General features: G+C 50.7%; 1 protein-coding gene across 1 annotated transcript in view; it reads right to left on the bottom strand.

Moving 5' to 3' along the window:
- Pygb (glycogen phosphorylase B) overlaps positions 1–19,285 on the bottom strand; it is a 57,371-nt gene that overhangs the window by 11,734 nt on the left and 26,352 nt on the right. The window contains exons 3-14 of the mRNA XM_028893435.2: positions 16,025–16,103; positions 13,224–13,327; positions 11,041–11,172; positions 9,324–9,435; positions 8,823–8,905; positions 6,996–7,139; positions 6,393–6,485; positions 5,207–5,353; positions 4,220–4,383; positions 2,926–3,040; positions 1,852–1,953; positions 936–1,083 (exon numbers count right to left, since the gene is read on the bottom strand). Of these exons, the coding sequence (XP_028749268.1) occupies positions 936–1,083; positions 1,852–1,953; positions 2,926–3,040; positions 4,220–4,383; positions 5,207–5,353; positions 6,393–6,485; positions 6,996–7,139; positions 8,823–8,905; positions 9,324–9,435; positions 11,041–11,172; positions 13,224–13,327; positions 16,025–16,103 (1,423 nt within the window). The remainder of the gene's footprint in view (positions 1–935; positions 1,084–1,851; positions 1,954–2,925; positions 3,041–4,219; positions 4,384–5,206; positions 5,354–6,392; positions 6,486–6,995; positions 7,140–8,822; positions 8,906–9,323; positions 9,436–11,040; positions 11,173–13,223; positions 13,328–16,024; positions 16,104–19,285) is intronic.

Below are 19,285 nucleotides of genomic sequence, written 5' to 3'. Positions count from 1 at the left end.
TAGTAAAAAACAAAACAAAACAAAAACAAATAAATAAAAAAAAAACCTCAACAAATTACATCTTCACCAAACTACCAAAGTGGGCACGAGGCAAACTTCAGATCACTTAGTAACTCCCATCAAGGACAACAGGTGTGGAGGACACCAGGGTCTCGGGAATCTAACAGGTCCTATCTCAGGGCGGGCTAGACTTCAGCTGGACTACCCACAAGGCAAAGGGCCATGTGCTAAGGAAACGTGGCTCAGACTCGTTTCTGGAGGAAAGCCGGAAAACTGCCCTGGCAGAGGAATCTCCTACCGCATCCTCCTGGGCATCCAGCTCATCCTGAGCTCAGGAATAGGTGGCCTCTAGGCCCAAGTGCCCAGACACAACGAAGAATAAGCTGTTTACATGATCAAAACAAAACAAAACAAACAAACAAACAAAAAAAAAACCCCAGAGAGCAGGGCTGGAGAGATGGCTCAGCGGTTAGGAGCACTGGCTGCTCTTATAGAAGATCTGGGTTTGGTTCTCAGCACTCATATGGCGGCTCTAATAAGTACAGTCTTTCCAAACAAGACAAACTTCATTATAGAAATCATAAACTTAAAAACTAAAATGAGCTAAGACCTTGCCTGGAAACTGTACAAAGCCCCACCTGCACTGAAGCTCGACAGACTGTTCTTGGCTTCTGCAAACAAACAAACAAACAAACCAACCATGCGCGTCCCAGTCCTGAGGTTTTCCAACCTCAGGCTCCAATACCAAGCACATAGAAAACCCAGCAAAGGAACCATCACACCACTCACACACACACACACACACACACACACACACACACACACACACACACACACACACACACACACACACGGCAGGGGTTGAGGATGGAGTCCTGGGCCACCTGTGGCTCTTGAGGGAGGGAGAGGCGTTGTCGCGGGGACCTGGAACTCACGGTTGTACAGGGTGATGATGTGCAGGCAGTTGAGCAGCTGTCGCTTGTACTCATGGATCCTCTTCACGTGCACATCAAACATGGAGGCGGGGTTGATCTTCACCTTGTAATCCTTCTCTAGCAGGGCAGAGAACTTCAGCTTGTTTTCCTGAGAAACGCAAGATGGAGACTGTACAGACACGGGAACTGCCTGCAAGCTCTCCCAGGCCCCCAGCACTTTCCACCTGACCCAAGAAGCTCTCGTCTCCCCAGAAACCAGCGTGGACAACCCGGGGGCTTAGAGACCAGAGCTGGGGACGGAGACGCATTGGGAGAGAGTAGGGAGCAGGCAAACGTGGACGACAGTGAAGACGGATGCGCCGGCCACACAAGCAAGTGAAAAACGAGGGCCAAGTCCAGACCTGGAGCTACGCAGAGAAGGGAGAACTAAGTAAAGGGGCCACGGTGTCCTGCAGGCACAAAAAGCAAGCGGGGTCAGTGGGAGGGCGGCACAGTGGGGAGAAGTGGCTGGAGAGAGGGCCTTGGAAACTCCGCACTGCCACGGATGCCCAAGACACAACTTCCTGCTGCCCCAAATGCTGCCGCCAGCATCCCTGCCAGATGGCACCACAGGGGGACCTTCCTAGGTTCTGTTGAACCGGAGGTGCCAGTGACCTGACCAGGGACTATTAGAGGCCACAACCTCAGCTCTCCCAGATGAAAACGGAATGCCCCTGCCGGTGTCTTCCAGGGGCATCCCCGCTTGTTGCTGATGGAGGAACAGAGTGAGGTGAAGACTCATGTGCCAGGCCTACCTGCACGACCCTGAAGATGAATGAGTCCTTGTCTGGAGAGCTGAGGGAGGTCCTGAGCCAGGCCTACCCAAGCCCCAGATGCTGAGCCTGAGGGAGGCAGACTGCAGGCCGAGGAAGCCTACCTGCTTGATCTTGGCTATGTCTCTGATGAAGGCCTCATCATCCACCAGTGACAGCAGCTTCTTCAGTTGGCTCAGATCCGTCAGGAAACCTTCCCCGATTCTCTGGGTTAAGAGGACACACGAGTCCTGTTCACCACACCTCAGCCATCATGAAGCTTGTCCCTCCATCTGTCACCCTGCACTCTACTTTCTCTGGGATCTGCCTGCCCTTCTGGGCCCTCTCTCCTGCCACGCCCTCTCACACCCACAGTCATATGGCCACTAGGACGCAACAAAATCACGAGCCTTGGCAGTTCCCACTGCCCGGCATCTCCTGCTTGACACACCCTGTCCCAGGTGATGCCTTGGACCAGCAGAAAAATTCTTCCTTCCAACCTCCACCACCATGAGCCAAGAGGCTGCCTTCTCATTACCATAGCAACAATCATTTCCAACACATGCCATTAAGGGCCTTCCTGCTGTCTGCCTCCCACAAGCTCTCCCACCCCCTCACCCCTGCCTCTCCCACAAAAGGTCTGGTGCTGTATGGACACTGTACTGGCTTCCAGACCCCTTCGGGGCATGAGTACTGTACCAGATCTGTCCCCAGAAAAGCTGCTCCAGACTTCCCTGGCTTTTTCAGAGCCTCCTTCACCCTGCCCACAAAGTTCCATGTGGACTCTTTCCCAGCCTCAGGGCACTGTGCCCTTCAGGGAGGCCTTAGGTCTACTCTGTAGTCCTGACTCCAGCAGAGTGTCTGACACATGGAAGCATGTGATTAGGAACCTAAGATGCTCGGGGTACAGCCTCATCTAGTCCTCTCAGGCTGGTGGCTGCCACTCAGCCACATCCCAGGCCTTCCCAAAGCCCAGACTAGCTTTCAAGCTGGCACATAACCAGAGCGGGGGCCATTATGGTGTGCTGAGGGGTCTCCAATGCTTCTGTACCAGGAACCCTGCTGGACATGAAAGAAATATTCTTACTAGTTCAACAGCCACTCTGGGAAAAGCTTGGTGAGTCTAATTGTGCCCACTGCTCCTTTTCAGACTGGCCTAGTACCTCACAGGAGGACAGAGAGCAGGGCCAGGGACTCACCTCCACGATGACATCCGCCAGCCCCGGGTTGCACAGCAGCAGCCACCGTCGGGGTGTGATACCATTGGTCTTATTCTGGAACTTCTCTGGCTCTAACTCATAAAAGTCCTTAAAACTGCGGACACAGAAAGCGGAGACTTCTCACAAAGGCCGTTTTAAACCAGGTGAGACTGAGACTGTGAGATCTTTTTTTTTTTTTTTTTGGTTTTTGGTTTTTTGAGACAGGGTTTCTCTGTGTAGCTTTGCGCCTTTCCTGGAGCTCACTTGGTAGCCCAGGCTGGCCTCGAACTCACAGAGACCCACCTGCTCTGCCTCCTGAGTGCTGGGATTAAAGGCGTGCGCCACCACCGCCCGGCTCAAAGATTTATTTAATTTTTTTTAAGACTTATTTATTTATTACATATACAGTATTCTGCCTGCATGTATGCCTGCACACCAGAAGAGGGCACCAGATCCCCTTATAGATGGCTGTGAGCTGGGAATTGAACTCAGGACCTCTGGAGGAGCAAGTCAGTGCTTTTAACCACTGAGCCATCTCTCCAGCCCGAGACTGTGAGATCAGCCTTCGAGAGGCTCGAGAGCTCAGCCGCTTGGTTTTCTGAAGCATGAGCAGGGTCTGCACTACCACTGAAAGCTGAGGCTGTGGGCTTGTGTGACTGTCATGTCCTAGGTGTCAGAAGAACAGTCAAGGTCATGAGAGTGGAGACTGAACCAGCAGGAGAGCTTAGACTCGGGGGCTCACTCTCCACACCCTTATGCTAAGAAGTGGATATGGGGAGAAATACACAAAGTGCTGGACCAAGCCCCAGAACACAAGAGGGCTTCCACACAGATGATGTGGCTAAGGGCCCTGCACCCACGGTCTGCTCGACTGATAATGGTGGTGGATATTCAGGACTCTGGAGAAAGAATTGGAGGAAGAAACTCCTCAGTTGTATCACACTCCTCACCTCATCGGCCGGACCCAGACACCTGGCCCCATGTGGGGCATCCACATCACCCAATCAGCAGCAGATGCCTCTTAGCTAGACATTTGAAGAAGGCAGGAGCACATGAGGGGACTACTGGCAGCAGAGGAAGATGTCCCCCCAATGTCACCCAAGTCACCCGTGAACGAACATACTGGTGTGTGATGTGGTGGGGGCTTTGGGCGCCTTCACCGTGTCCGAAAGTGACTTGGTGGCATGAGGGCTATGTGCCACACCTTGGTCATGGTAGGGTAGTGGACAAGTCCAGGTTGGGCTGGAGATCAAATAGGAACCCCCCTAGGCTTGGTGAAGAGCCCCTCACTCACACAGACTGCTTCACAATCTCGGAGTGAATCTTTGCCACACCGTTCACAGCATGGGACCCAATCACACACAGGTGTGCCATGTTGATTCTCTTGCAGTCCCCTTCCTCAATCACAGACATCCTCCTCAGGCGGTCCACATCCCCAGGAAACAGGGAAGCCACGTGCTGGAGCCAAGAACACAGGAAAAGACAGGCTGAAGACCCCACAGTAATGGAGGTGCTCCCCAGTGCCCAGGACACCACCATGCCTAGGAGGGTCCACTATACTGCCAATCAAGTGGCTGCGATGTCCAGCCCTGAACATCAGTGTCCCTGAAACTAGCCACTTACCTGAGTGTCTTCACCCAAAACCTAGCTCAGATGTGCTCACAGAGGCCCTGAATTGCATATTTCACCCAGATAAGCTATATTGAGGAAATCGGGTCACCAGTGGGGTAGGAGAGTGCCATCCAGTTTATGAGGAGAGAGCTAGACCATGGCTCCTGTTGACCTGAGCAGCATTAAGCCATACTTTCATTAGAGGGACAGCTGTTCTTTCCCCGGTTGAGGAAGTCACAAAAAGGCTGGGGTATGGCTCAGTGACAGAATGATGGCATGGCAAACTCATCCCCAGTACTACACACATGCAAAGGCATGACAACTACCCCAAACCAGAGATTTCCCTGCTCATGTACCACCATCCTCTCTGGGGGTAATACAGACTAGGCAGGTTCTAGTTCTGAATCGCCTGGACCTGTCAGGACACCGCCAGTGCCGCCCAGGAAAGACACTCAGATTTACAGTCTGTTCAGAATGGACTTTTTAAAGAAGATCCACATTCATGCTTCCCATATACAGAGCAGGGGTCTCACAGGTCAACCTGGAACTCTGCCAGGTGACAGTCCTTAGCCCTCACAGTAAGATACCTCCTCTGCCAGGCAGGATAAGGCCAGTGTGGTGGAGCTAAGCGTGTGGTGTTGTCCAGTCCCTACCCCCAGCCCACGCTCACATCCAAGTGCCTCTGGTTGATGGCGTAGATGATGTCCAGGTGCCGTGGCAGCAGCTTCTCAAACATGGACACTGGCCAGCGCTCCAAGGCCTCAGGCAGCACAGTGTGGTTGGTGTACGCACAGGTCTTCTTGGTGATCTCCCAGGCCTACACATCGAGAACAGCAGATGTCACAGGGACACACCGGAGCCAGGAGGGAAGGGCCCTCATTCTATCTCTGCTCTCTGCTCTTCATTAGCCCAGGCTAGTCACCACACTGACACGCCTACCTAACTTTCACATCCCACACATGTAAACACACACAGCAGACCCTATTCCCTGACCCTGCTCTCTGACAGTTACCTTTTCATTTCTCCTTTGTAACCCCTCTGCTGTTGGTGGCTATCAGACAATGGAGCAATTTTCTGCTAGTTCCCATTAAACTGTCTGACACCACAGGTCACCGTGTGGCCTGCCCCGGGGATAGCCTCAATGCGAGTGTACACTATCAGGCCAGAGGGGGGCTCTGGTTTCTGAAAAGGAACAAGAAAACTGCCATATGGTTTTCTGGTGATCTAGTTAAAGCTCAACCAAGAAGATGCTGCTGCACCAAAGAGGAGGACCAAGGAAAACGGAGCCTCTAGACAGTCTTCAGATATGAACACTGCAGACTCCCCGACTGCTTTTCCTTACTATGTAGCCCAGGCTGGATTTGAACTTACTACCTTCCTGCTTCAGCCTCCTGAGTGCTCAATTATAGGAATGCACCACCACAGCCAACTAATATATTCCCGAAAGCTTAACACTTCTAGGTTGTTTGTGGCCCAGAACTCACTGTGTAGATCAGGCTGGCCTCAAATTCATAGAGATCTGCCTCCCAGGTGCTGGGATTAAGGCATGTGCCACCATGCCCGGCCAAACTTCAAGGGAGAAAACATGTACAAGATCCCTAGAGTCTTTATCCTTGTCTCTTCTGATCTGTCACCCTTGTCCTGCTATGCAACTGTCCCACAGAACATCCATCTCCTGGAGCCAGATACTCTCTCCAGGGCCTTGACACTCTCAACAGTGAATTCCCAGATCTCCTGAGGCTCTGGGACTAGCTCAGCCCATAATCACCATGTGTCGCACAGCTTGAGGTCTACCAAAGAGGCCGTCCCCCAACCCTGGTCCAAGGAGGACACTGTCTTTCCTTTCTCACACTCACCTTATCCCAGTCTACCTTCTCCACATCCACCAGGATCCGCATGAGCTCAGGAATGGAGAGCGCCGGGTGGGTATCATTCAGCTGGATGGCTACCTAGAGTTCAGGAGGGGTGCTGTTCAGCTGTCTCACCCATGGCACCTGAAGTGGTGGACCAGGGTGTGAAGGAACCAGCCTAGGAATGTCCTCTGGAGGAGCCCAGAAACTCAGAGGTGCAGGAGGGTGCTGCTAGCTCTGAAGGTAGCTGTGACCTACAGTCAACTGTCCCCTCACATAGCTTTGACCTGTGGGCATACGTGTCTCAAGAGCAGCTAGGCTCCAAGCAGGTACAGAAGGGGACCCTCACAGGCCACTTCCCTCATCTCAGATGGGATAGCTTTAGTTACAATTACTACCGTGAGCCTGTCACATGCATCAGGAGCCTTTCACAGTGACCTCCCTGCCTCCACTTCTGACACACCAGGGCTGCACTGGTTTTGGAAGAGACCCCGAGACTCAGGACACAATGCCATCCTCCTCCTGCCCCTCCCGAACACGAGGTAGAAACCTCAGAAGCCCTGAGGATGTCCCATCCCTATGACAATGAGATCACTCCTTTTTACGGACCTTGTCTGGGAACGTCTCGAAACAGGTTCTCACTGGGTCCCGGCAGCCGAACCTGGAGGACTTGAACCTTCGAATGATGTCCTGAAGGGTGGCAGCCACCACAAAGTACTCCTGCTTCAGCCGCAGCTCCTTCCCCTCAAAGAACTGCAAAACAGCACCGCTGTGGCACCCAACACCAACACAGCATCTCCAGACTCTGACGGGTGGGGGTGGGGGCTGCATCTTGCATTTGCTTGTCCCTTTCTCCCATGCTTATCCCTCTAGAGGGCCAGGGCCCTACTCAAGGTGGGAGGCTGGAGGGCTGCATGGTGGAAACCAGCCTGCCTGACAGCAAGGCCTGCATATAAACCTTCAGCACAGGATCACCTAGTTAGAAGGTGTCTGGTCTATCAGTGGGAGTGACAAGCCCAGCTACGAGGAGTACCACAGCTATTCAGAACCAGATCTCAAGACAGACATCAGGAGACACCCCACACCTGAAGTTCTGGAACGTACCTGGTCTCCAGAGACAGGAGCATTTGGTTTCGTCCTCCTGCACTGATCCCCTGTTACCATGTGCACAGACCTCCTGCACTGCCTGCACTGACCCTGTTACCATGTGCACAGACCTCCTGCACTGACCCTGTTACCATGTGCACAGACCTCCTGCACTGACCCTGTTACCATGTGCACAGACCTCCTGCACTGATCCCTGTTACCATGTGCACAGACCTCCTGCACTGATCCCCTGTTACCATGTGCACAGACCTCCTGCACTGATCCCCTGTTACCATGTGCACAGACTTGCACTGACCCTGTTACCATGTGCACAGACCTCCTGCACTGATCCCCTGTTACCATGTGCACAGACCTCCTGCACTGACCCGTTACCATGTGCACAGACCTCCTGCACTGACCCCGTTACCATGTGCACAGACCTCCTGCACTGACCCCGTTACCATGTGCACAGACTTGCACTGACCCTGTACCATGTGCACAGACCTCCTGCACTGACCCCGTTACCATGTGCACAGACTTGCACTGACCCTGTTACCATGTGCACAGACCTCCTGCACTGACCCCGTTACCATGTGCACAGACTTGCACTGACCCTGTTACCATGTGCACAGACCTTCTGCACTGACCCCGTTACCATGTGCACAGACCTCCTGCACTGACCCCGTTACCATGTGCACAGACCTCCTGCACTGACCCCGTTACCATGTGCACAGACCTCCTGCACTGACCCCGTTACCATGTGCACAGACCTCCCCCCCACCATGCACCCTCCTGCACTGACCCCGTTACCATGTGCACAGACCTCCTGCACTGACCCCGTTACCATGTGCACAGACCTCCTGCACTGACCCCGTTACCATGTGCACAGACCTCCTGCACTGACCCGTTACCATGTGCACAGACCTCCTGCACTGACCCGTTACCATGTGCACAGACCTCATGCACTGACCCCGTTACCATGTGCACAGATTACTTTGAGAGAAGAATTCCACTTTGAAGAGTGCCCAACCAATCAAGATAGGCAAATTCTGGTGGTTATTTTTGGTGTTGAAGACTGAGCCCAGGGCTTTGGACATGCTAAACATAAGGTCTACCACCGAGCTTTGTCCCTCCAGGGCTCCTCTGACAGTAACAAGCCACCAGACACTAGACCCAGATGGGAGCAGAGAATCCAGCTATGACCACCACCTAGCATGTGACAGGCATGTGCTAACACTCTTCCAAACATGTCCAGGCACTGCTGCAAGATGTGTGGTGCGGCCACTCCATGTACACAGAGGTCTCCCCCTGACGTGTCTACACTTCACAGAGAGTACACTAGCCACTCACATTATCGTTGGGATACAGGACCCTGGAGATGTTTTCAGCCAAGTTCCTGTCCAGGACGGCTTCGATGTAGTCCCCGACGTTGACTAGGGAGAGACAGAGCCCAGTCAGTGCAGCCTCCACTCAGGCCCATAGGTCTTGTGAGGCAAGGCTGATAAAGCTGTTCAGCAGCTTCCTGGAGGAGTCTGAGATGCCCCTGGGCCACGGCCAACATCATCTCATCCCAACAGAGGAGGCATCTCCCCTCACCGCGCCTCATTCCCGCTGCACACTATCAACCCCCAGCCCTGTTCTTGGGGACATGTGGTCTGAATGACCTGGCTGGCTGGAGCCTGGCATCCTGTCTGCCCGTCGTGTTTGTAGGGGAGCTGTAAGGGCCACCCACTTCACAAGCTGCCCCACCCCAGCAGAGAGTATAAAAACAGGGACAGGAGTGGTGAGGGCCCAGCGTGTGGATAAAACATCTAAACCGACAAGCGTACAGGAGCCACAGTGGGAACTTACAATCCTTCAGCTTGAAGTCATTGGGTGCCTTGGCGGACCAGAGCCTCATGGTGTTGACGGTGTTGTTCTTATACCCAGGCACTGGGGTGTCATAGGGCATGGCGAGTACCACCTGACCGTAAGAAAGCACACGTAGGGCTGAGTCAGCAAAGACCCCTCCCTGCCCAGTCACCATTCCCTGGCGGGACAGCTCTAGTTCTCCATGGTCCCTAACCCATCTGCTCCCATGCTCCTTCCTTCCCCTCCCGCTGCACACACTCATCTGTCAGAACACTTACCAGAGTGCTGCCCCTGCACTCTCGGGGTGCCATCCAGACACCCTGAGCAAGGCCATCCAGAGGGAGAGCAGCCCCACTGACATCTTTCCCAACCACACCTGTCTCCCAGCACCATCTACTTTAGTACCGGCGGCAACTCAAGAATCCACCTTGGCCTCTCAAGGTGCCACAACACACGCACCCCACCCCTCCCCCATACACCCACGCTCTCTCTTCAGCCACTCTGCTTTGGCGAGTCCAGGCCCTGGCTAACTCCTATCGACACCTGCTCCCACAGGTGTCTGACACCTTTGGCAGGGCTCCTCTTGACCGTACCTTAACCATACCATACCCTCCATGTACCTAAATCAGCCCAGACAGAAGCACAGCCACTCTGCCCTGTTCCCTCCTTGCCAAGCCGCTTTGCAAAGTCAGTTAGCTAACATCCATAAAGGACAGTGTGTCTGGGTCACCAGGAGTAACTCAGGTATCCCCTTTTTCTTCCTATTTGCTGACAAGTCTCTCTCCTGTCCTACACAGGCTCACCTTACGGAGGACAGGTCCAGTCACCCCACAGCCTGCCCAGTCTTCAGAGCTAATAAGGCTCTCATCATGTACACTGACCAATCATCGCACGCACGCAGGACACAGGATCACTTTTCTGCTTTTTTATATATGGTCTGCACAGTATGGCTCTAGACTGTTCTGGCTCTAGACTGCTCTAGGCCCAGGTTTCCTATTTAAAACTCTGTTTTAGAATATCAAAGAGCTTCCCCAGCCACCTGGCTTCCATGTTTGCTTATCCTTCTCCACCACAGATAACTGAGGTCCCTATTCTTACCTTGTTCCCTGCATTCCCCGCTTCCAGAATGCTCTCCCTTCTCCAGGGACCAGGGTGTGTGCTTCTAACCCTAGAGCTGATTTGTTCTCTTGCACTACATCTTCCCGGACTGGCACCACACAGGGGCCAGCTGGGAGGGAGGGACACTGGCCAAGGCCTGGCATACCCACCAGGAGTTGGCTAGCTCAGACACTACACAGAGCTGTGGGTCATAGGTGGTACCAGGAGACAGCAGTCGTCAAGGCTCTGTGATTTATCTGGGAGCTGTTCTCGTCCTCCTAGTCAATACCTTTCTCCCCCGCAGGACAGGATTCTGAGCCTTGTCATTAAGCACTGGCTCTGTGTCATCTAGTAGCACAAGAACATTCTGGCTGCCAGCACTGACCCCAACACACAGCACTGGCTAAACTACTGCTGTGTGAGATGCATCATATTCTAATGCAAGGAATACCCACCGAAGTGCAAGTATTGATGATGTGTGTGTGAGAATAATCCCTTCCTTGGGTTTTACCAAAGTCCGCCAAAATTCCCAAAATGAAGTCAAGGTGATAACAAAGGCCCTCACTCAGGGCAGCCCTCTTGCTCAGCAGCAGTGTGTCCGTGGGCTGGGCCTCCGTACCTGTGTGTCCAACCACAGGACGCCCTCAGGGGTGTGTTCCACTCTCCCGTAGAAGTGCACAGGCAGCGTGTACTCGGGCCGCGCTTTCTCCCATGGGTTCCCATAGCGCAGCCAGTCGTCAGCTTCTTCCACCTGGAGGGGCAGCCGGGAAGGAAGTTCTCAATGCGGAGGAGATGATGCCAACAAACCAACCCTGCTCTTGGGCAGGGCATGCAAAATGCAGAGGTCACACGGTGCCCGGCACCAAAACACCCAGTAAAAATTCCAACCAGGCAGGCCACATACACTACTAAAGCAACAGAGTCCTTCACTAGTCAGAAAAAGATACCTAAATAAAAAGACACGGAAAATCACCCAAGTGAAGGACTGATGCCCTTGCACTATGGGTGAATCTTGCAAAAAAATGCTGATGGAAGTGAAAGAAGGCTGGGCGGTGGTGGCACTTGCCTTTAATCCCAGCACTCAAGAGGCAGAGGCAAGTGGATCTCTGTGAGTTCGAGACCAGTCTGGTCTACAGAGATCCAGGACAGGCACCAAAGCTACACAGAGAAACCCTGTCTCAAGAAACCAAAACACAAAACACAAAAAAATGGGAGAAGTAAAAGAAGACAGACAGACACACACACACACACACACACACACACAACACACACACACACACACACACACACCCACACCACATACTCGCACACGCACACCACATACTGAATGACTCCATTTACAGTAAATGTCCACAGCAAGCAGACTCACAGGACAGAAGACAGAGGATTAACAACAGTCAGACCCTAGTCACAATAATAAATGGAGAAATATTCTGGAGATAGTAAGTGAGTGAGGCTGGCTTCCCACCCGTGAACCATCCACAGAACTGCTAGTAACATGGGAGGGAGGCTGGGGAGTATGCAAAAAAAAAAAAAAAAACCCATGCATATATACATGCATACCACACACACACACACACACACACACACACACACACACACACAAAAACAATACCATGCATAACACAACCACACACACACACGAAGATGGAAAATGGGGGAAAAAGTTACCTCAAATAAAAAAGGACAGTCATAGTGCAGAGTTAGACATGGTGGCACATTCCTATAATCATAGTACTTGGAGGTGGAGATAGAAGAATAAGGAATTCAAGGCCAGCCTCAACTACTAGTGAGTTGGAGGCCAGCTTGGGTTGTATGAGACTTTGTCTAGAAAAAAAAAAAAAAAGAAAGAAAGAAAGAAAAGAAAAGAAAAGAAAAGGGCAAGCCCTAAAGTCATAGAGCAAAATCAATGTGCACCGGGTGGGCTGTGGCCTGGGAGGTACCCCCACGGGAATGAATGCCTGAACACATCTCACTAGAACAGTGGTTCTCAACGTGTGGCTCCTGACCCCTGTAGGGGTCACATATCAAATATCCTGCATGTTAGATCTTAACATTATGATTCTTAACAGTTGACAAAATTACAGTTATGAAGTAGCAACAAAATAATTTTCTGGTTGGGGTCACCACAACATGAGGAACTGTATTAAAGGGTTGCAGCCTCAGGAAGGTTGAGAACCACTGCTCTAGAGGATGCTGCTGATTGGACCAACCATCCTCAAATCTGCATTTCCCCAAATGCAAAATCCACTCCCATCAGAAACCTAAAGGTTTGAGTGAAACAATTGTTTCTTTTCCTTTGAATAAACAAGCGGGCCCAACATGTTACTTCGTGAGTCCTTGGCCAACTGCTTCTTTGTGGTAACAGGGAAGTCATGTTGGAGGACACATGCTGCTTCCTGCTGTGCTGTGCTAAGAACTGGGGAGCTCTCTCCAGGGAATGTGGAGCACAGTCAGATGAACTCCAAGAGTGCACACTCACTTCCATGTATGAACGAGGACTGAAGGGCCTGGAGAGATGGCTCAGCAGGTAAGAGCACTGACTGCACTTCTGGAGGACCCAGGTTCAATTCCCAGCACCCACATGGCAGTTCATACCTGTCTGTAACTCCAGTTTCAGGGAACCCGACACCAATGCACATTTGAGAGAGAGAGAAAGAGAGACAGAGAACAGAGAGAGAGAGAGACAGAGACAGAGAGAGAGAGAGAGAGAGAGAGAGAGAGAGAGAGAGAGAGAGAGAGAGAGAGAGAATGAGAATGAATGAGGACTGGGAAGCAATGGAGACACCTAAGCTCACCTACCTGCCAGCCATTGACAATCTTCTGGTTGAAAATCCCAAATTCATAGCGGATTCCATAGCCATATGCAGCTAGACCCAGGGTAGCCATCGAATCAAGGAAGCAGGCTGAAAAATCCAACCCAAATCACAGATCATCACCAGAACTCGGACTGCCGGACCCCGAGGTTCCACTGGGATTCAGCAAGCAGCTGGAGCTAGTGGTAACCATAGCAACCCCAGTTTTCACAAAAGGGTACACTTGAGTTCCCCTCACCCAAGAACAGGGGGCAAAAGTGAGAAGCCCCAGAGATCATGCTTAAGTCCCCCCATTGCCATGCCAGCCTGCTCACAAATGTGCAGCTTGACTTCTGTACATTCAAAATCCACAGCTCTGACAGCTGGGGCACATCTGACTCTATCCATGGGAGTCAGGCACAGAAATGGGGCCACTGATATACACCCCCTGGCCCAGATAGTAACATCCAAGCTCTACAGTTGTCTAGGGTCACTGATATACACCCCCTGGCCCAGATAGTAACATCCAAGCTCCACAGTCCTCTAGGGTCACTGATATACACCCCCTGGCCCAGATACTAAACATCCAAGTTCTACAGTCCTCTAGGGTCACTGATATACACCCCCTTGCCCGGATAATAAACATCCAAGCTCCACAGTCCTCTAGGGTCACTGATATACACCCCCTGGCCCAGATAGTAACATCCAAGCTCCACAGTGCCTCTAGGGTCACTGATATACACCCCCTGGCCCAGATAGTAACATCCAAGCTCCACAGTCCTCTAGGGTCACTGATATACACTCCCTGGCCTGGATAATAAACATCCAAGCTCCCCAGTCCTCTAGGTCCCAACATGAGCTGCAGTATCCTGTCCCCCATGGAGCTCTTGGTTTGTTCCAATCAAAATCTCCTGAGGGGCTGGAGGGGTGCCTCAGGGGTTGAGAGCACTGGCTGTTCCTGCAGAGAATCCAGGTTCACCCCCATGATGGCTTACAACTGTCTTTAATTCCAGTTCAAGGAATCTGATGCCCTCCCTCCCTCTTCTGACCTCTGTAGGTTCCAGGCATACATGCAGTGCACATTCATCTATCCATGCAGTGCAGGTAGGACACTCATACACATAAAGTTAACTTTTCAAAAAAAAATCCATTTTAAAAAACTTCCTAAGAAAGAGATAAAATAAAAAGTGTTTTGAATAAAAATGCAGAAAGAAGCTATGCTATATTTCTGGCTTAGGCCAGGGAGGTGGTGCATGCCTCTAATCCCAGCATTCATTCAGGGGGAAGAGAAAGATAGATCTCTATCTTTCTATTCTCTATCTGTGAATTCAAGGCCAGCCTAGTCTACATAGTGAGTTCTAGGCCAGCCAGGGCTACATAGTGAGACCTTTTCTCAAAACAAACAAAAAATCCAAAAAGCACCTTCTGGCTTTAAGAAGGAAGGCTGAGGTAGATCTCAGTGGTACAATGCTCGTCAGGCATGTGTAAGGCATCACCAGCTTTACAAACAATAGAGGGAGAGAGGAGGAAGGGGCTATGGAAGGAGAAAGGAAGCAAGAGAGAAAAGAGAAGGGTGCCATAGGAAACACTAGCAGATAAAACGCGTGTCTAATTCACCAAATGCAGACACCTGCAAGGCAGAGCAGCAGCGAGGAGGTCCTGGACTCCTGGGAAAGAAACAGATCAGGCAAGCCATCATGGACTCACTCCCACCAGGTCAAAGAAGAGGCTGGGCAGGGACGGGGAGGCATCCAGGTCCCGGCCACGCAGGGTAGGTGACAAGGAAAGCTGCCTGGCACCAAAGAACATGCAACGGGTGCCAAAGTAGAGGTGGGACACCCTGAGCTCAGAGGTGGGTTGGCCAGGCTGCGGCAAAGCTGATAAAGACCACGGGGGCTTCCCCCCAGGAGAGCACACAGGCTCTGCATCAGCAGAGCACGGACAAGGCGAGACAGCGATGGCGGCCAGTCATGAGGGCTGGGCAAAGAGGAGCTGGGACGTCTGAGGAGCGGGCTCACTTTCAAAGCCAGCACCACGCCTGGCCTGACCTGTAGCCTCTGAGAGGAGGCTGTAAAGTGTAGGGGGTGGAGTGGGCAGGACCAGTCATTTCTTTATGTAGATTCAAGTACACAGTTTTATTTGAAAGAAATATCATGCCTTAGAAATCGTAAAGAACTTAGTTACTATTTGAAGACACAGAGGTACATTTCAGAGCCTATCTCGGTTTATAAAAGGGCAACTTCCAAAAAGCCTGAGCCTGGATACCCTCCCTCCCTCCCTCCCCCACAAAGCCAGACTGCTTTTTTAGCTTCTATGTTCATTACCTGGCTTGCTCTGCCCCCAAAAGTCTGTAAAATACTCAAAAGAAGAGAACAACATTTGGGGCTGTTCTCAAAGGTGGTAGCCAGAGAAAGCAGCCTGGCCCAAAGCCTGGCCCTAGTCTACCAGGAGCCATTAGCTCCCTGTGTGGGAACCACAGCCTCACTGGACATGGACAATACTCCCCACCAAGCAATGGCTTTTGAACCCTGGAAAGTGGAGGGAGGGGAGCTCCGGGAACCTTCTTGGCACCCTTGACCCCATGCTGGCAAACGCGGGCTTCCTGATAATTACAAAGTGCTGGCTGGGAGACAACGTACGTTTTCCTCTTTGTCTAGCAATGGCAAAGATTTTGACACACATTTGCCCATGCCTCTGACGGAGGCCAGTTTATGGTGATGGATGGACATCAGGAGGACACAGGACGTTGGCCTTGTCCTGTGATCCTCCACCAAGCCAACAGGTTAGAGAGATGCAGGAACAGATTACCTGCCAGCCGCCCCAGGCCGCCATTCCCAAGGCCAGCATCCTCCTCTATTTCCTCCAGCTCTTCCAAGTCCAACCCCAACTGCAAACAAACACAAAGGTGACATTTCAGTGCTGTTCACTACTGCCCCCCTCAACAAGTCGAAAGTAATTACATTTTGAGTCTGATTTCTTTCAGACTGAAAAGTCGATGGTAAAACGTAATGCTAATCGATGCACGCAAGTGAAAGTTTTCAGGTATTTCAGAACCTGCTAATGGTGACCATTCAAAATTAGATACATCTCGTGGGTGTGCTGACCCTATCTGTAATCCCAGCGAGGCTAAAGCAGGAGGACTCCCAAAGGTACGTAGTAAGACCTTTTAAGATAAAAGAAGAGCTTAATAGCTACAAATACTTGTTGCTGGGCTATGAACCAAGTTACAGTGAGCGGATTCGACAATCTGCTTAACTATGGTTTTGATGAAGGCCAATGTACCCACTCTTTTGTTGATTATGCTTTTTTTCTTTTTTTAAGATTTATTTACTTATTATGTATACAGCATGTATGACTGCAGGCCAGAAGAGGGCACCAGATCTCATTACAGATGGTTCTGAGCCACCATGTGGTTGCTGGGAACTGAACTCAGGACCTCTGGAAGAGCAGTCAGTGCTCTTAACCTCTGAGCTATCTCTCCAGCCCTGATTATGCTTTTTGATGTCAAAAAACTACTGCCCCATACAAGGTCATAAAATTTTACCTCTATATATTCCTCTGAAAGTTCGACAATTTTAACGCTTACAGCTAGGTCTGTGGTCCATTTTGACTAATCTGTCTGCTTAGTGTGAGGGAAGGGTCTGACTTGTCTGCTGTGTGTCCAAGTGTCCCAGCATCACTTTCTTAAAATACTATTCTTCCTCCATGGAACTATTTGGGCATTCTTTCCCTTTAGTTTATTATTGTTGTTTGAGACAAGATCCTCCTATGTAGTCCAGGCTGGCCTCTCACTTGCATTCTCCTGTTTTAACCTCCTGACTGCTGGAATTACAGGCGTATGCACCCATATTCTTTCCTGCTTTTAAAAGATTTGTTTGTGTGTGTGCATGTGTATGCTGTGTGTGTACAGGTGCTCCCAGAGGCTAGCAGAGGGTCTGATCCCCTGGAGGTGGAGTTACAGGTGGTTGGGAGCCACCTCATATGCTAAGAACTGAACTTGGGTCCCCTGCACGAGCAGCAAACACTCTTCATCACTGAGCTCCCGAATCTCTCCAGCTCCCGAATCCTTTCCTTTAAAGGAAATGCTTCACACATGACACCAAAAGGGCAGGCAGTAAGAAAAACAAACGAACAATACTGCACAGAACTTTTACACTTAGCCTGGTGGTGGTGGTGGTGGTGGTGGTGGTACACGCCTTTAATCCCAGCACTCAGGAGGCAGGGGCAGATGAATCTCTGTGAGTTCAAGGCCAGCCTGGTCTACAGAGAAAGTTCTAGGACAGCAAGGACTGTTAAACAGAGAAACCCTGGCTTGAAAAGCCAAACCGAAAAAAAAAAACTTTTACACTTTGTGAGTCAAAGGACGCTATCAACAGAATAAAAAGACAACTTAAGGAATGGGAGAAAGTATTTGCAAACCACATATCTGATAGGAGACTAGTATCTAGAATAAATAGAGAAATCTAAAAACTGAGTATCGAGAAACAAGCAACCTGACCCAAAAGTGGGCAATTATAATTGAGTTGACATTGCTCCAAAGATATACAAATTCCCAATAAGCACAATACACTCACCACCACTGACCATCAAGGAAAGGCAAATCAGAGCCGCTGGGAGATGTCACTTTTTGGTTACAGCACTTGCCTGGCACACACAGGGATTCAAGTTCAAGACCCAGCGTCACAAAGGACAAAAGAGACGGATGCTCTAGGGACTGCATGCACTTCCTGCTGTAGACTTGAAGATACTAACTGCAGGGTCTTACAGAGCTACGTGTACACTCATGTTCATGGTACCATTATCTGTGATGGCAGAAGGTAGGAGCAACCATGTTCATAGACAGATGAATGAATGAAGCATGGCATAGACAAATGATAGCGTGTACTCACATGATAGAGCCTTAAACAATAATGAAGGGAGACCTGTGGAGGGCCCCAAAACAGCTTGACCACATAGCAGCCATGACAGGCTTAGGGGCCTAGACACAGCTTCTGTGACAGGCTTACTGGCAGGCAACACCCAGATCCAGAAAAAGCCTTAAGCTGATACTACCCAGGGATCCACCCAGGGATGAGGAAGTACCTGACACCCCAAACATTCTAACCATTAGGTAAGGTGGCCAGATGCCCTTGAGTCTAGCACACACCTATTTTTGTTTTACAGATACCCCTAGACAATTGTCAGTCAATTAGGGTCCTGGACCCTGGAAATCCCCTCATCCCAACCTCTGCTATGATAAAAAAAAACTCTGCCCCACCTGAGCTCGGGGCTCTCTGTTCTCATGGCTGTGTCAGACAGACAGAGAGACTGAGCTCCAGAGTTTGAAATAAAGGCTCTTTACTTTTACATGCAGGATTCAGTCTCCATGGTGGTCTTTTGGGGGTCCCCGAGATCTGGGCATAACAGATCCAGGACCCAAGGAGAGCCAGGAATGCTGAGGTGATGTGAGCAGCACCTTGGTCTCTCTGGCCTCCCTGATTCAGGTGCTGCACCAAGGACTTTTGTATTTATTATTTAATCTTTACAACCTAAGGAATGTCTTTGCCTTTGCAAATGATTTAAGTTCACTCTATATTAGCTCTGTGAGGAATATGTGTTCCTGTAGGCTATGAGCAATTAAATACATATGAGTGTAAAACTGTTACTTTTTTAAAAAGGCAATGAAGGACCAACACACAGTGCATGCAACACAGGTGAACCTTTGGGACACTGTGCTAAGGACACTCTGTAGTTAAGCGCATGACATACCCAGAATAGCCAAGCGCACAGAAACGTGAAGAACAATGGTGGCTTCCAGGGACTGCGGTGGGTAAGGTGTCGCTTCATTTTGGGGAGATGAACAGGTTCTACAGATGGACAGTGGTGACGGCTGCCGAACACTGTGAATGCACCGAATGCCACTCAACCGCACACTAAAAATGGCTAAGACGGCCAACTTTATGTGATAGGAACTTTTCCAACAATTATTTTAAATTGAAAAAGAGATTTACCCTCAACATGTAGGTTATTTCTGGACTCTCAGTTCTATTTGGTGGCTGACACATGTGACTTTCTGCCAGTATGACTCAG

This window comes from Peromyscus leucopus, chromosome 4 (genome assembly GCF_004664715.2).
Source record: "Peromyscus leucopus breed LL Stock chromosome 4, UCI_PerLeu_2.1, whole genome shotgun sequence".
NCBI classification, from domain to species: Eukaryota; Metazoa; Chordata; class Mammalia; order Rodentia; family Cricetidae; genus Peromyscus; species Peromyscus leucopus.
This window is presented reverse-complemented; position numbering and strand designations above follow the sequence as displayed.